Raw genomic sequence first — 15,255 nt, 5'->3', positions numbered from 1 at the left:
AGGCATGGAGGAATCAGAGGATGGAAGATTATAGGCGGGACATGAGGGCTTTTTCTCTTGAAATGTTTCAATAGCTGGGTCTGCGGTAAAATCGCAGTGAATAGTTGTATTTCTTTTAGTTACTGATATTTCCAGTAGATTGTACAAGAAGAGATGCTCGTTTTCGAGGTTTTCATATATGTCATTGTCTCATTGCCTTGTTGAGAGGCAAAGCTCTTACGTTAGATCGGGGCAACCACCTTAACTTTCAGCCTCGGCCTTGGCTAGATCTATCCCAGAACCAGAGGAAGTAAGGCGCAACTGCTCTTCCAAACGCTTGTTGCCGTCAAGAAGGTCTTGCAGCCAGCTGCATGAAATATTCAACACGGCACTTTTGCTGAAGCCGCCGCCCTTGATGCCGGGGACCATTTCGGTTAGTTCTTCAAAGCCGACTTTTATGGCGGTGCGACGTCGTTGTTCGCTAAATATATGATTTTCGCGTTTCTGCTGGTCTGTCAAGTTCTTGCGTGGGGGCTTGGAAGATTGCGGACCACCTGTGGTGTTGTTATTGGTTGCTGGCGTGCTGGTAGAGGTTCGTTGTTTACGCGGCTTTGTTGTGCTAGACAAAGGAGCCCCAGGGCCAGAGCCAGGGACGGGAGCACTGTCGGTAGGTGTTGAGCTGGATTTAGAACTACGGACAGGTCCCGAACTAGATCCGTTCTTGGCTCGTGTCTTGGTGGTCTTTTCACTGGTTGTCGCCGAGCTGGTGAGAGCATTTGGAGAGGTGCCGTCACGTGTGTGCATGCTTTTGCGACGCTTGGTTGCTGGTGGTTGGATCGCTTCCGAGTCAGACTCGGTATCCTCGCCGGTTGCGGTAGTGGCGATAGCGCGCTTGGGCGACTGGCGCTCAATACCAAAAGAAGCCGGTTGTTGTTGTTGTTGCTGTTGAGATGCCGGTTGTGGGGTTTGTGCGCGTGTGGGCGCAGCTGTCGTAGCACCACTTTGGCTAACGGTGAACCAGCGATCAATGGTAGCAGCTTGCTGCTGCTTCTCGAGCATGGTTGAGGCATCGCGGTCGGACGCGGGGACATAGCCACTAGCGTTGTTGAAACTGGAGTCGGTGCCCCACTCAAAGCTCATAGATAGGTTACGTCGACTAATCGATGCACGTTGAGCCATATCGGCGGTTGCGGCAGCAGGGGCCTGGTTGGACAAGAAGCCAGAAAGGCTTTGTGAATGAAGATGGTGCTGTGGTGGTTGTGAAGGGGAAGGCGGGTAGGCAGAGTCTTGGGAGGTGTTGCTGGTGCGAGAGTAGTGGTAGCTCCGGCGTGAATGGGGTTGCTGCATGCTCCTGGTGTCTTGAACTAGGGTAGCAGCGGCTTCATAGATTTCTCGCGGCACCTCGAGCCCGTTGTGTGTGGTGGTCGCGGGATAGAACATGTGGGATTGCGATTGGGAGGCCGAGTTTTGATGATGATTTTGCTTTGACGGGGTATCAGAGTATGGCATGTTGTTGGATAATGAAGAGTCTGCAGCGCTAAACGAGATGCCATACCGCTGCTGCTGCTGCTGCTGCGGCTGCGGCTGCTGGAAGTTGCCAAGTATGGACTGGCTATCGAGGGCAGCGGCTGGATCGTCAAACTGCTGCCAGTCACTGGGTATAGCAAGGCCTTCTCCCCAAGACGAGCTGAATGTATCAGTTTCGATAGTCTCGAAGAAGCTTGAGAGCAGCTTAGCGTCTTCATCTGTCAGGAGGGACATGTCGCCATCGGGGGCTGGCGGGGGTTCGTTGAGAATGTCTTCGTCGTGGCCGAGGTCATAATTATCTGTGGGGAAGAAAAGGCAACGGTATTAGCGGGGAGGGAAGAAAGAAAAGAGATGTTCACACTGCAGTGGCTAGGACTTACAGCCAAAGGGCAGCTCCGTATCTCGCCGAGCGTGGTTCCCGTTTTGTGCTTGGCTGTCTTGCGCCAAACCGTCATGGTGGCGGGAAGACTGTGGGTGGGACTGATGATGGTGGCTATTTTGATGCTGCTGTTGCTGAGACTTGAGCTGCTGCGCTTTTTGTGGCGACATTTGTGCACCAGTCATAGATATGGCCGAAAGCAGCTGCGCCGCCACGGCCGGCGGCATATTGGAAGAGTTTGATTGCGCCAGCTTGGCGGTTTACGGGCGAGTGACGGAGAGGGACGATTGCACAAGCTGCAGGACGGAGATGGCGGGTTACTTTAGGCTTAGCGGAGGACTCAAATCTAGCCTTTGAAAAGGGACGGAGAGCAGTGCCAGAAGAATACAGCGAGAAAAGAACAGGCTCGCTCTGTGGTGGCCAAGGAATGATTTCGAGATGTAGCTAACAGCGCTTTTATCTTGGCAGGCAGGACGCTGGGTCGATCCGGTTGGTTGTTGAGAGGGCGATTAAGAATTACAACTAGCCGCGATAACTAATGGAAAATGAAACACCCACAAATAACAAGAGCGTTTTCGACGAATCTGATAAGATTTGGCTTGGGGTTCATCAGGCCAGCAAAAACTAAAGGCTACTAAAACGATGTGCTTCTGGCATTTGCCGCAGCAGCTAGAGATAGAGAGGTGCGATGAGAAGAAGAATGGAGAGAGAAAAACAGGAATTAGCAGGAGCAAGGGTGATTTTCGGAGAAATAGATTTGACATGTGGTAGTTGCGATTTCCCTCTAGAAGCAACGATTTCGTTTGGGTAAAAAGAGCTGGGTTGAAGAGACAAAAAAGAGGCAAGAGCAGGAGGGCGGCAAGAGAAAGGGCAAAGAGCAGAGAAAGAGGAGGATCAAGAGATGAAAACGACAAATATCATCAAATTAGACAAGCGAACACACAAAGACTTTCAAAGCTCAGGTCCTCCAAATGCAGCAGCGGCCATTCCAAGGGAGAGAAGGAGAGGAGTGTAACGAAAGGAAAGAATGCAAAGAATCAAAGGAAAAAATCGCCCAATATGCTAACTTAAAGCCACGAAAGATGGCCGGCAGCGGCAGCGGAGTCGAGCTCTTGGTCGGTTTGGTGGAGATTTTCTTTTTTTCTGGAAGTTGCCTTGCGTCAAACTTAGAATCTGACGAAGGCGTGGGAGCTTGGGAAACTGCCTAAGCTTTCGGTCGGCCGTTCTTACCTTCGTTTTTTACACCTTTCAAAAAGCCTAAGCAGGTTGTGCTCTGGCCTCTTAGTCGCGCCTTTCTCTTTTCAGATCTCAAAGCCAGAAGACACTTGCTTTGTTCGCTCCTTCCTATCTCCTATCTAATATTACATCTGCCCTACTCTTCAGAAATCTAGCGCGCGTCCATGTTGGATCACATGCCAAAAAAATCACACCTCTCAGCTTGGACCACGTCCTTTTTTCTGCGCTCGCTCGCTCTCTTCTTTGCATACATATCCGTCCGTCTTTTTTTGCCCACTTCCTTCGCCTCCTTTGTCTCCAGATTTTAATCTCCCTGCATCGCCGTGCTGGTTTGCTGCATACAGAAGCCCCACCTCAATAACACTCACTTTACATGGCTAGCTCTGGCCCTCGTGGCACATGATTTCATTTCATCCAAGCTCTCAAGGCAACTGCCTAGAAAAGGCCATTATGCCTATAGTATGGCATGCCACCACCTTCCTCCACGGGCTGTCCTGCCGCTCTTCTGTTCTTTGTTCTCTACTATCCATCGTCTCCTACAACTTGCGTATTGCGTCACATAAGTTTGGCTTGACAGGCCCTAACTTTCAGTCCCACTCTGCCTCGGTTCAGTGCTGACAGAAAGAAGGAACAAGGATGGATATTTATTGTAAACAAAACAAACACCACCCAAATAATAAAAACAAGCTGAGCATGTATCTGATCCACGCAAAAACGAAAAATAAAAAACAAGCAAGAAAATAAAGCCAAGGAACAGACCAAGGAACAGACCAAAGTGCTTCTTCTAAAAGACAACTGCTGTCTTGCACTTGCCACGGCTAGTTTGCGCCTTCCCCATATTTTCACAAGCCGCGCCGAACGGGAAAGAGCGTTATATAGGCGCTCCTTCCTTCCTACACGCGATTCCTCAGCTTCATGAAACCTCTGAATTTTGGACGTTCTTGAATTGACCCCCTAAATCACAGACACACACACACACAGCATCCTAAAGCCTGGATCGCCTGATTTAGCCTCACGTCAAGTCCACGCCCTGTGACAGCCCCATCAACTCTGTTTGCTCTTTCTCTCTTGCTACTAGACTTTGTCGGCATCTCCCGCATTGTCTTGGCTAGGCTACTAAGCCATGTCTCCTTCCCCGTCCTCGTCCATCACTTCCTCCGCCTCTCCCGCCCTCCTTCTCCCGCTCCCTTTCTCTTCTTCTTCTCTCACCTTCCCGCATCATTCAACCACCCCCACAGCCACCAAGTCTCTTGTTTCCCGCACAATTGCCCTCTCGGCCGTTCCACCACGTCTCCGTCCGCTCCTACGTGCTTTCCTGCTTGGCTATGTTTCTACAGTTGGTCCGCAGATCTTCAATCTCATCTTCAAAACTGTGATGCGCGTACGCAGATGTAGAAAAGAGAACAAGAATGGAAAGCAGGAGCCTACTACAGACCTGCAGTCGCTAATAGACTCCATCAAACAGGCCGCCATGGGGGGCTTGTGCTTCCGCGACTTTCCTGTCTTTTGTGCTATTGTTGTTGGTGGCAGTTCATTACTTGAGGTTCGTACTACCCACCTTTCATCTCATCCTTATGAAAATCACAGGCTTACACAGAGGTTTGCTTATTACTGTCTACAGGCTCCGCTGAGTGCTGCTTTAAAGAAGCTTGCCGGGGGTCTGTCCGAGCTAGCTATCTCGAGGTAAGGTGCACCAGTTTCCTACGTCCAAGACAAAAAAGATAGAGAAACAGAAGAAGAAAAAAGATACTAAGACTACAGCCCAGAGTCTCTAAATGGCTAGCCACTTTCATTTCAGCATATGCAGGCCTTCAGCTTCTACAGTCTAAAAAGCCAACGCCTGGTAAAAACACCACCCCTCCCCCTTCACAGCCCACCCAGACTCTAGACATGACCCTCTTCGTAGCTACCAGAGCTATAGACGTCATTGTTGGTGAACTATGGGCCCGTTACAAGGCACGGAGAGAGGCTTTTGGGAAATGGACCAAGGTTAGTCAGTCCTACATCCCCAGCAAACACAGTCAGTAGCCATTCTAACTTCTAGATCAGACCGAGGCCTTCATATCTAGACTCGCTGATCCAGCCGTTTTCGCCGTCTCCTCGGCTGCCATTATGTGGGCCTGGGTCTATGCTCCTGACCGTCTGCCATCAGCATACAATCGCTGGATTACCACTGCTGCAGCAATTGACACACGGCTAATTGAGGCGCTTCGTCGCTGTCATTTCGGATGGCTCATCTATGGCGAGGAGACTGGGCAAGCGCCGCTGCTCCAGGAAATGTGCACAGAGTACAAATGGCCGACTGAATGGGGCGATCCCGTGCTCACAGTTCCATTCCCATGTACCATGGTTCACATGGGCCGGGGCGGCAGCTCATGTGAATTACACGCCATATACCGCTTTGCGAAGACGTGGTCTTGGATGATGGTCTCATATGCACCACTTATATTAGTGCTGAGACTTATCAGGCCGCAGATATCGCACCATACTACAGCCCAGGCAGCGAAAAAAGCAATGCTATCAGCCGGGCGATCAAGCGCTGTAGTTGCCGCGTTCACTGCCCTTTATTACTACGGTGTGTGTCTGACTCGGACACGTATTGGGCCTCGTGTTCTAGGTCGAGATAACCAGACCTGCACCAGGATCGATGGAGGCTTGTGTATGGCCACTGGCTGCGGGCTTTGTGGCTGGAGCATTCTTCTCGAAAGCCCATCAAAACGGAAAGACCTTGCTCTTTTCGTTGCTCCGAGAGCACTTGGGACGGTACTGCCACGATCCTTCCCCGGTGGCAGTCAGTGGAAGGAAACGGCCGTTTTTGCCGCTAGTACAGCAGTGATTCTTACATGTGTAGCCGAGAACAAGGGCCGCGTTCGGGGGATGCTAGGCCGTATGCTAGCAAAGGTACTAGAAGCGTAAAGGCCCACAAGACGATGTGTGTAATGAGCAAAGTACGGAATACAAAGAAGGTAGTCTAAACAGTGACTATCAAAACAAACATGTGCATCACGAGAATGCCAAAAATGATGAAAGATCGAAGCAGAACAAAGAAAGAAAGAAACACCGACTGGACATAGAGCCAAATGTAAGCTGAGAAAACAAGGAAGCAAAAGTTCAGTTGGCCCAAATATATACAAAGCGCCATCAGCAGATAGGGCAGGCAAAAGCAAGCCTTGGGCATCCGCCAGCGAATACCTTGCACCCTTCCAGATATAGCAGCCGGTGGAAGATGAGTCACAGCTAATCACATCAGCTTCATGCCAGCTTAGCAAACATGAGCAACACCAAACCTAGCCTCGGACTACACATTCACCCAATCGCTAAACTCGCTACACAACATCCCGCGGATCCACGCTCCCCCATCGGCGCTGCCACTCGTCCCTCATTTCTCGCAACAAGCCCGTAGCTTCCAGTGTGTGAGCGTCCCAAAATGCCCAGCCCCAAATCTTAAGCATAAGCGGCACTCTCCAAGCCGAGACATTGCTGTACGTGTCACCCCACAAAGCCGTCCATGCCAGCGGCGCTGCATCGGGCTTGCCATCGCCACGGAACGGGAATGCGCAACGCTGCGCATTCATCTCCTCACGGCAGATTGCTTGCTTTGGGCGCGCTAAAGTGCGCAGGCTCTCGGGAAATCGATCTCGAAAGAGACCCATTCCCCGGCTGCTGTCCCATACGGGGACACTAGAAGAAATTCCCCAACCCCAGCCACTCCCATCAGCCAGCAGAGGCACTAATTGACTGTGATCTTTGGTGTCCAGTAAAACGGTGCGCAGTGGAACCAGCCCGCATAGCACTAGACGCTCACAAACAGCCTGTTGCCCCTCGGTGCCTGTTATTTGCAGTCCAGGCAACCTGTGAGCTAGCTCCCTCTTGAACACGCTGAGAACATCTCGGTATATCACCGACGCAAACGAATACACAGTCACTAACTCTGCAATCTCCCATGGCTCAATAGCATCAAGAAAGAAAGCCACTAGCTCACGACACGCAATATCATAAGGCTCCCGGCCAGCCAGCAGACTCAGGATTTGGAATCGGTAAACAGCACGTGTTGTCCGCATAGCCTCAGTTGAAGATAAGCCGTTTCGACCATCCATGATACATGGCTTACGCACACGCCGTGGCATGCGTGCTATGGCCCACTCAATACACCTCGAACGTACAGGCAGCACAAAACTCCGAAATAATGACAGCATACCGGTACTCTCTGCTACTGACAAGCGCGGGTATGTGGCCGTGTAGCAGCCACGGCGCTGCTGATGCCAGCATCCTGAATGGCGATCCCGCAGAGCCAAATTATCAGCATAGCTATTCATGATATCATGCATAGCAGCCATCCGATACTGGCCCGAGGCAGCGCTCTCGTGTCCAGAACGGCATGGCTGGAGCATCTGAAGCTGATACACAACATACACATCAGCCATGACACTTCCAAAGTATGACTCCAAGTAGTCTTGGAGCAAAAAGCGGCGGTTGGCCAAGTATACAGCGTGTGCCAGTGGGGATGCATATACAAGAGCACGGCGTTCTCGGTGGCCCAATAGCACCAAAATAGCCAAGAGGATCTCCGGTGGGAGAAGCTCCAATAGATCCGGCGGGACATTTTTGGATTGGGACATCTTTGGCAGGCAGTCTGCCTCTAAATAAGCATACAAGAGCCAAGGGTAGTATGCTAACGTAGAAGCTGTGATAGCCAAAATAGATGATATATGCACCTTTTTTAGGAACTGATATCAAGAACAAAGAGAGAAGGTACAAAGGATTTACAACTACAGCCGAAAGTTAGCTTATAGTCTGGCGAAAGGAGCTTGTCACAAGCCGGTCTATGGAAAGGAACCAAGCCAAGCAATATCAAGAAGTCGACAGTGAGTTCTTGATAGGGGGGTTCCTACAATGTGTCGAGGAGGATACGAGAACGAAGAAGAACGAGAAATCAATATAGACAGGACAAGCCTCACCCTTTTTCTATCCTTTGTCAGCTTCTCGCTACACCTTCATTTCCTCTCGTTTCCCTGGCCTTTTGCTCTGACTTGATGAATTCCCTGGAAGCCCCCCCCCTCCCCTTTGTCTTTTGAGTTTGCGCATTTTCATATACACCCTCAACAAGGCCTCATGCCCATACAAATACACAAATACACGGAAAGGCAGGCAGCAACTCAGCCTCTTCTCAAGCTTCTTTTCTTGTCTCTTCTCTCATCCTCGCTCGCCTCCTGGATGGCTTGCTACTGTACCCCGGAAAGGGGAACGCGTATTTTATCCCAACCGGCCTTGTGCATTGGAAAAAGAAAGGACAGGAAAAAACAACAACAGGCTCTGCTCGCCTTGAATACCCTACAGAATCCCCAAAGAAAGTGAACAAAGCGGGGAGGGTAGAGAGTGGAAGGACAAAGCAATGCTTATTTATTCCCAGACTTTCCTCTACATCTAGACTCCAAGCTTGGGCTTTGTGTCTTCGGGTTTTTGACTTATTATTGCTGCGTTGCTGCAAGGAGAGCAAAGAAGAGATGTCAAATCAGGAGCTCAAGACGAGAGAAAGGAGACAACAAAGCACCAGGTTCTTGCAGGGGGTGCATAGAGAGGGGGGGCTTTAGCACGCACAGCTCAGAGATGGTTGACTCAATAGTATGGATGGGATAGGACAAGCGGGCGAGAAAAGTACTGTAAATAGAGATATGCGGACAACTGTGTCACTTGTTGCTGCTCTCAGCCACACCCAATAGCAAATACATACTCACTTACATATAAACAGACGCCCACCAATCAATACACGTTGTTGCATGGCCTCATGCTGTGCATGCATCACCCACACACCAATACAGCAGGTTACATTGCTAAATTACACACCAGCATCTTTGGCTACATGTATGGATAACCTAATTCAAAGCTGCTAACAGCACAATAACAATTATCGAAGACTATGGGTCAATCAACCTGTAAAACAAAAAAAAACAAGACATGCTTTCCCCCTTCCTTGCCCTTCAACCTGTTGCCATTACTCTTACTCCTCTACTTTGGCTAGATATGCGTCAAGCTCCTTCTCAGTCCAGTCCCACAGCTTTTTAGCCAACTCCAAGTCATTGGCAGAGCTATTTCCGCCGCCCAGTACACCAACTGGCGTATAGTACTCTCCGTTAACGACATCCTTGGATGTGGCAGCCCACAGCTGGTTCAGTGCACCCTTGTCGACGGGTGTGAACAGGTTGTTGGCCAAGCTGCTGACCCGGTGGAGCAGCCAAAAAGTGCCAGTAGTACCATTCATCAGATTAGTGCGCACAATACCCGGATGTACCGAGACCGACTTTATCTGCGGATGGACTACAGCCAACTGGCGAGCAAAAAGAATGTTGGCAAGCTTGCTCTGGCCATAGCGCGGATACGCTCCCATAGAGTCGCCCGGGCTCTTAAGGCTGTCAAAATCGATGCCGTAGTATGACAGAGCATGTCCAGCCGACGACAAACTAACAACGCGCACATCAGCATTGGGTTCAGCAGCAGTCTTGGTGAGAGTCGGGAGCAGCAGCTTGGTTAGCAGGGCATGGCCCATGTGATTAGTGCCAAACTGAGATTCGTAGCCGTCTTTGGTCAGTCCTGCAGGCGTCGCCATAATACCGGCGTTGAGAATGAGGATGTCCAGACGACTTTCAGCGGCACAAAACTCCGTAGCAGCGGCACGCACGCTATCAAACGAGGCAAGATCAATCTTCAAGTGCCGCACGTTGGCAGTGGGGATAGCCGTCTTGATTTCGGCAATAGCCGTTTCAGCCTTCGCGGAGTCGCGGGCACCCAGCCAGATAGACGCTGGCTCATGTGCAGCCAGCTCTAGGATAGTCTGCTTGCCGAGGCCAACATTACCTCCAGTCACAAGCACAACCTTGCCCTTGAGCGAAGGAATGTCGGAGGCCGGGTTAAACGACACACCGCCAAAGAGATTGAGTCCAAAAGGCATGGTAACGTGGTGATGATGTGGAAGCACAGAAAGGCTGAAGATGATGAAGAAATTCAGAAAGTTGAATATGTAAAGACAGGGGGAAAGGAGCACTCTGCAGACGTAGAGCAGAGGCAATATAGCGCGTAGTAAGCCGGTCGGCAGGGAATAGAAGCAAGGACAGCGAGGTTGGAAGGTCTTGTTGGTGGTAGTAAGCACATCCATGTTTGCGTTGGATGGCTAAATGGCTTAGTGCGTGTGCTGTTTGGGGCGGCTGTGGCTGTAGGTCTTTTCCAACGCAAAGGCACACTATAACTTCAGTAGCAGCACCTAGCAATACTTAGCGTATAGCGCGTGCGTGGTTATTCTTCAGGCTTCGGCTGCTTTGTCCTATTGCTCCTATATTAAACCGACGCATGTAGTTAGCAGGCAAGCTCTCTGATGTGGAATGGCAGGAAAATAACAGCTAAAAGTAGGAGGAAAGCGTGTAAGCAAAGTTGAGGGAAATGTGAAGACGTTGTGTATTGTGCAAAGTTCTTACAAAGCTTTTGTTTGATTCTAGTTATTGATGTAACCGGTCTTTCCTTTCCCTCCGTAACTACTAATGAAGATATCAGGTCTTGCCATCTGCGTCGCCGGCAGTAGGGTTAGGGCATCAGCACCTGTTGCCCCCGTCTAATTTCTCTTCCTTCCTTTTCGCAAACAACCACCAAATTTAGTCCTTCTGTTGAATAAAGTATCTGAAGCCATTCGCCAGTCACTGCTTGTGATTAGCCACATATAATACGAGGGAATTGATCTATTACCCATCCTGGATCGCAGCCATGATTCCTTCCTCACCGTATTATGTGCGTGGAGATGAGGAAGGAATCGGTGAGAGGCCGAGACATGACAGGGAAAAAGAGAAAAAATAAAAATACCCCGCGGTATGTAGAGAGAAAAAAAAACTGGACATAGCCCTAAGAGCAATACGCCAAAACGTCAATGAAATTAAGAGATGCGGGCGTGATAAGAGTATGATGGCTAAGATGTGTAGCTGTACAGAAGTTTTCTTGACTAACCAACTGTATAGCATGCAGGTTTTCTGCGGCTCGGAGTCATCTGCAGTTGCCGTGACTTTGTCCAAGTTGTACAGTTGTTCACTGACCTAATTGTCAATTTTGCAGTTGCCGTTGCAGCTAACCGTTGTTGTTGCAGTTTGCAGACGCACGCTTGCAACTGGACATGGGCACAGAGAACAAGGCTTCAATCACAGTTCCTTGTTCGCCGTGTGGTTGTGTTTGCCCTTTTCTTGTTCCTGGGAGGAAGAGTTCTTAGTCACGTAGCCAGCCAGGCAAGAGTCATAGCTGCACGAGATACACGTAAACGCACAGTAGACTGGCTCCCATCCCATGTTACCCTACGTTGAGTACATACTAACTACTGCTATTGCATTGTACAGGTCCAAAAAAGAAAGAGCGGTAGAAAGAGGGAAAGAGGGAAAGAGCAAGAAGAAAGTCTACGTTATGCATCCTAGCTCTCACTGCGCCGCCAGAATAAACAGTTGCCAATTCCAATTCCGTAGGTACCTGCTTGTTACTCACGTTTTTTAGTGCCTTAGGAGTCATTGGCTTCTCTTTTCCCTTCCTCAATCGCCTTTTTTTTTCCTTTTTTTCTTTTCGTTTTTCCCTTTTACCTCACTCTCCCTCTCCCTCTCTCTTTATTTCCGGCTCAACTATCACTACTAAAACTTTGCTAAAACAGCCTTCACAACAGTGCTACTTTTATACTTGGGTCAGTATCCACCGCCGTCGCCCCGTCTCTAGTCAACAGTCATTCCCTATTGCTTCGATGACCAATTAATAAGACTCACAAGTCATAATTGATTGGAAATCCATTTTTTTTTCTCTCCTCAATGCCCATTGCGTCTCGCCCTGCGTTTGCTTGTTCTCCTTTGGCCTTGTCTGGTTACACTTCCGCTTACACGTTTCGCTCTCTGGCTTTGTAGACCCCATCTCCGACTTGTCTGTCCAATCACGACTCGGAATTTTTTGTTGTTCCTCCATCTTGACGATCGCCCGCTTCCATAACCCTCGCAAAACCACAAAAGCACTAAGCTTCCAATAAAAATTATGTGCGGTGTCGAAGAAGACAACACTCCCGCCGTTGTGGCGCCCGAGGCTGGCAGCAGCACCAATGGTAGGTTTTTGCTATTACTGGAGTTTCTGTTATGGCCTCTTCTGGTTCTCTATTCCTATCCTATGACTGCGTTGCCGTCGCCCCTAGCCTTTATTCTGGCTTTCCGGGTCCTGCATTGCGTCGTGCATTTGCCATTGGCGAAGCGGGCTTGTGCCTGTTGCACGGGGCACAGCTCCGGTTCTGTTCCGGCTTTGGCTGTGAGGAAGGACGACGCCCCCAAAGAAGAAAAAAAAAAGTTTTTGGGCAATATTTTTTTTATTTGATTTTTCTGCTTGCCCCTTCCTTGCCACTTCCCCATAAAAAACAATCATACAAACTACTATGCCTAGAATTCCTCCCCAAGCCAATTTTTTTTCACCTGCATATAAGTTTCTTGGTCCCGCGCAACATTTTTTCCTCAGCTCTCTTGGCTCTTGTCTGATATTTCGTTCATATTTTGTCTGTTTTAAACACTAAGACGACAGCTATTTCCCTTGCGCCCTTGTCTCCTTACCCTTCCCCACTATCATCATTACCAATTGCTATACACCCAAAATCTTCAAAAAACGTTGTTAACAATGGCTTCCGCTCCCACTGAAGGCCACCCTGGCTACACGGCTGTCCAGACCCGTGAGAACCCTCACCCCAAGCCTGCCCGTAACCCCTATGAAGCTATCCCCGACTACCTGGTAAGCTCAAGCTAACCCCGCCCTTGTTGCCAATATGTGGCCGTCTACTAACTTGTGACCTCTAGAGCAACGTCCACCGCTACAAGATTGTATGTTCTACGCCCATCCATACCTGTGTTCATGATCAGAGATGACCCTGCTACGATTTTTATCTTCCGCCAAGCAGGAACTGCTCTTTGTTCATCAGTCGTTAACCAAGTGAAACAGATCGAGTCCACTCTGCGTGAGGGCGAGCAGTTCGCCAACGCCTACTTTGACACTGGTGAGTTTTTGCGCACTTTTCTGTTTAATATGTTGTGTATGAGGAAGTTTAGGTTACTAACAGTTATCTATCCTATAGCTAAGAAGATTGAGATTGGTATATAATGACTTCATACCCTTCCTTCTGGATGACTATCTTTGGGCGTCAACTAACATAGACTACTTCTAACAGCCAAGGCCCTCGATGAGGTGGGTGTTGACTACATTGAGCTGACGAGCCCTGCCGCCTCTCCCCAGTCCCGTCAAGACTGCGAGGCTATCTGCAAGCTCGGCCTCAAGGCCAAGATTCTGACTCACATTCGTGTAAGTAGCAATGCCAGTCGCATCCTAACGAAAATCCGAGATAAAAACCCCAGTCCGCTTACATTGACCTTTAGTGCAACATGGACGACGCTAGAATTGCTGTCGAGACTGGCGTTGACGGTGTTGACGTTGTCATTGGTACTTCTTCCTACCTGATGGAGCACTCCCACGGCAAGGACATGACCTACATCAAGAACACCGCTATTGAGGTCATCAACTTCGTTAAGAGCAAGGGCATTGAGATTCGCTTCTCCAGTGAGGACTCTTTCCGCAGCAACCTGGTTGATCTGCTGGCTATTTACTCGACTGTTGACCAGATTGGTGTGAACCGTGTTGGTATCGCTGATACCGTTGGCTGCGCCGGTCCCCGTGAAGTCTACGACCTTGTCCGCACGCTGCGTGGTGTTGTGTCTTGTGACATTGAGACTCATTTCCACAATGACACTGGCTGTGCTGTTGCCAACGCCTACACTGCCCTACAGGGTGGTGCTACCCATGTCGACACCTCTGTTCTGGGAATTGGTGAGCGCAACGGCATCACTCCCCTGGGCTCGTTCTTTGCCCGTATGGTCGTTGCCGCCCCCGAGTACACCAAGAGCAAGTACAACCTGAAGAAGCTTAAGGAGGTCGAGGAGCTGGTCGCTGATGCCGTCTCGGTCAACCTTCCTTTCAACAACCCCATCACTGGTTTCTGCGCCTTCACCCACAAGGCCGGTATCCACGCCAAGGCTATCCTCAACAACCCTAGCACTTACGAGATCTTGAACCCCGCCGACTTTGGTCTGACCCGCTACATCCACGTTGCCTCGCGTCTAACCGGCTGGAACTCTATCAAGGACCGTGCTGCCCAGCTGGACATTGAAATGACTGATGCCCACTACAAGGAGTGCACCGCCATGATCAAGAAGATGGCTGATATTCGCTCCATTGGTTTGGACGATGTCGACTCTATTATTCACGCCTACTACAAGGGTCTTAAGGAGGGCAAGACCATGTCTTCTTTGGACCACGTTCTGGACAACATGACGGACGCTGAGCGTGACACTGTGGTCAACGGCCCTGGCAAGCGCTCGGCTGATGCTGCCGGTGTTCTTGATGCCAAGAAGGCTCGCACTGAGGAGGCCACTGCCTAATTGTACCATCAATGGTTGGCCACTTCTCTATACTCCTCCCCTCGGGTTCTCTCTCTAAAATGAACCGGCTTATCACTGCCATGACCATGACGTACAGATGAAGACTTTGATATACCTGTCACATCTTCTTTGTTTTTTCTCTGCTGCCTATTTTTGCTTTTTCTTCTTCTTCTTCTTTTTCATCTGTCCCTCCACCTTCACGTTCTTCTGGTCATTCGGCATATTTCCCTGCTTGCAAAAAGTGCCTTATCAATGTTGCTATTTCTTTTTTTCGATCTCTGTTTACTTGTCATGCTTGCAATTACTTTCTGCTTTTTTATCTTTTTTCTTTTTTCCTTCTATGACCATGCGGAGTTTCCGAGACTAGCCAAAATATCCTGTTGAAAATTTGCCTGATACATTTGAAGAATGCTTTAATTTGCTCTGCGTTGTTTAGTGACTAGAATTAAATACAAGAGATGATAGCGTGCTTATGAATATATGTGTTACCTTACTTGTGCCATAGAAGACGTAAGGGATAATGAAGTTGTGCGTTTCTATGAACATGGATTTACTCATTCGGGCACAAAACAATGAATGCTTTTGCTTCAACTTACTAGCCTAGCCGTACTAAAAGGAACAAACATCAGGATTATCATTTTCATAATACAACAAGTTAAAACAAGC

The 15,255-nt window shown here is 49.4% G+C and overlaps 5 protein-coding genes across 5 annotated transcripts; 2 read left to right on the top strand and 3 right to left on the bottom strand.

Moving 5' to 3' along the window:
• Positions 1–240: 240 nt before the first annotated feature.
• On the bottom strand, positions 241–2,112 carry HOO65_020747 (uncharacterized protein; the record flags this gene model as incomplete). The annotated part of the gene is made up of 2 exons (XM_071006619.1): positions 241–1,805; positions 1,887–2,112. The coding sequence occupies 2 exons, from the start codon at positions 2,110–2,112 to the stop codon at positions 241–243; spliced, it is 1,791 nt and encodes a 596-aa protein (XP_070861385.1).
• A 2,132-nt stretch (positions 2,113–4,244) lies between these two features.
• Positions 4,245–6,037, top strand: HOO65_020746 (uncharacterized protein; the record flags this gene model as incomplete). The annotated part of the gene is made up of 4 exons (XM_071006639.1): positions 4,245–4,664; positions 4,743–4,804; positions 4,888–5,110; positions 5,171–6,037. The coding sequence occupies 4 exons, from the start codon at positions 4,245–4,247 to the stop codon at positions 6,035–6,037; spliced, it is 1,572 nt and encodes a 523-aa protein (XP_070861384.1).
• Positions 6,038–6,447: 410 nt separating this feature from the next.
• On the bottom strand, positions 6,448–7,740 carry HOO65_020745 (uncharacterized protein; the record flags this gene model as incomplete). Its single annotated transcript, XM_071000147.1, has 1 exon — positions 6,448–7,740. The coding sequence occupies one exon, from the start codon at positions 7,738–7,740 to the stop codon at positions 6,448–6,450; it is 1,293 nt and encodes a 430-aa protein (XP_070861383.1).
• Positions 7,741–9,119: 1,379 nt separating this feature from the next.
• Positions 9,120–10,067, bottom strand: HOO65_020744 (putative oxidoreductase; the record flags this gene model as incomplete). Its single annotated transcript, XM_071000146.1, has 1 exon — positions 9,120–10,067. One exon carries the CDS (start codon positions 10,065–10,067, stop codon positions 9,120–9,122), a length of 948 nt encoding a protein of 315 aa, XP_070861382.1.
• A 2,714-nt stretch (positions 10,068–12,781) lies between these two features.
• Positions 12,782–14,589, top strand: HOO65_020743 (mitochondrial putative homocitrate synthase; the record flags this gene model as incomplete). The annotated part of the gene is made up of 5 exons (XM_071006637.1): positions 12,782–12,892; positions 12,958–12,981; positions 13,100–13,154; positions 13,326–13,456; positions 13,531–14,589. The coding sequence occupies 5 exons, from the start codon at positions 12,782–12,784 to the stop codon at positions 14,587–14,589; spliced, it is 1,380 nt and encodes a 459-aa protein (XP_070861381.1).
• Positions 14,590–15,255: the final 666 nt, after the last annotated feature.

This window comes from Ceratocystis lukuohia, assembly GCF_044167205.1.
Source record: "Ceratocystis lukuohia strain C4212 chromosome Unknown Supercontig2_pilon, whole genome shotgun sequence".
Classification (NCBI taxonomy): domain Eukaryota; kingdom Fungi; phylum Ascomycota; class Sordariomycetes; order Microascales; family Ceratocystidaceae; genus Ceratocystis; species Ceratocystis lukuohia.
Note: the sequence above shows the minus strand (reverse complement) of the source record. Positions and strands in the feature narration are given on the sequence as shown.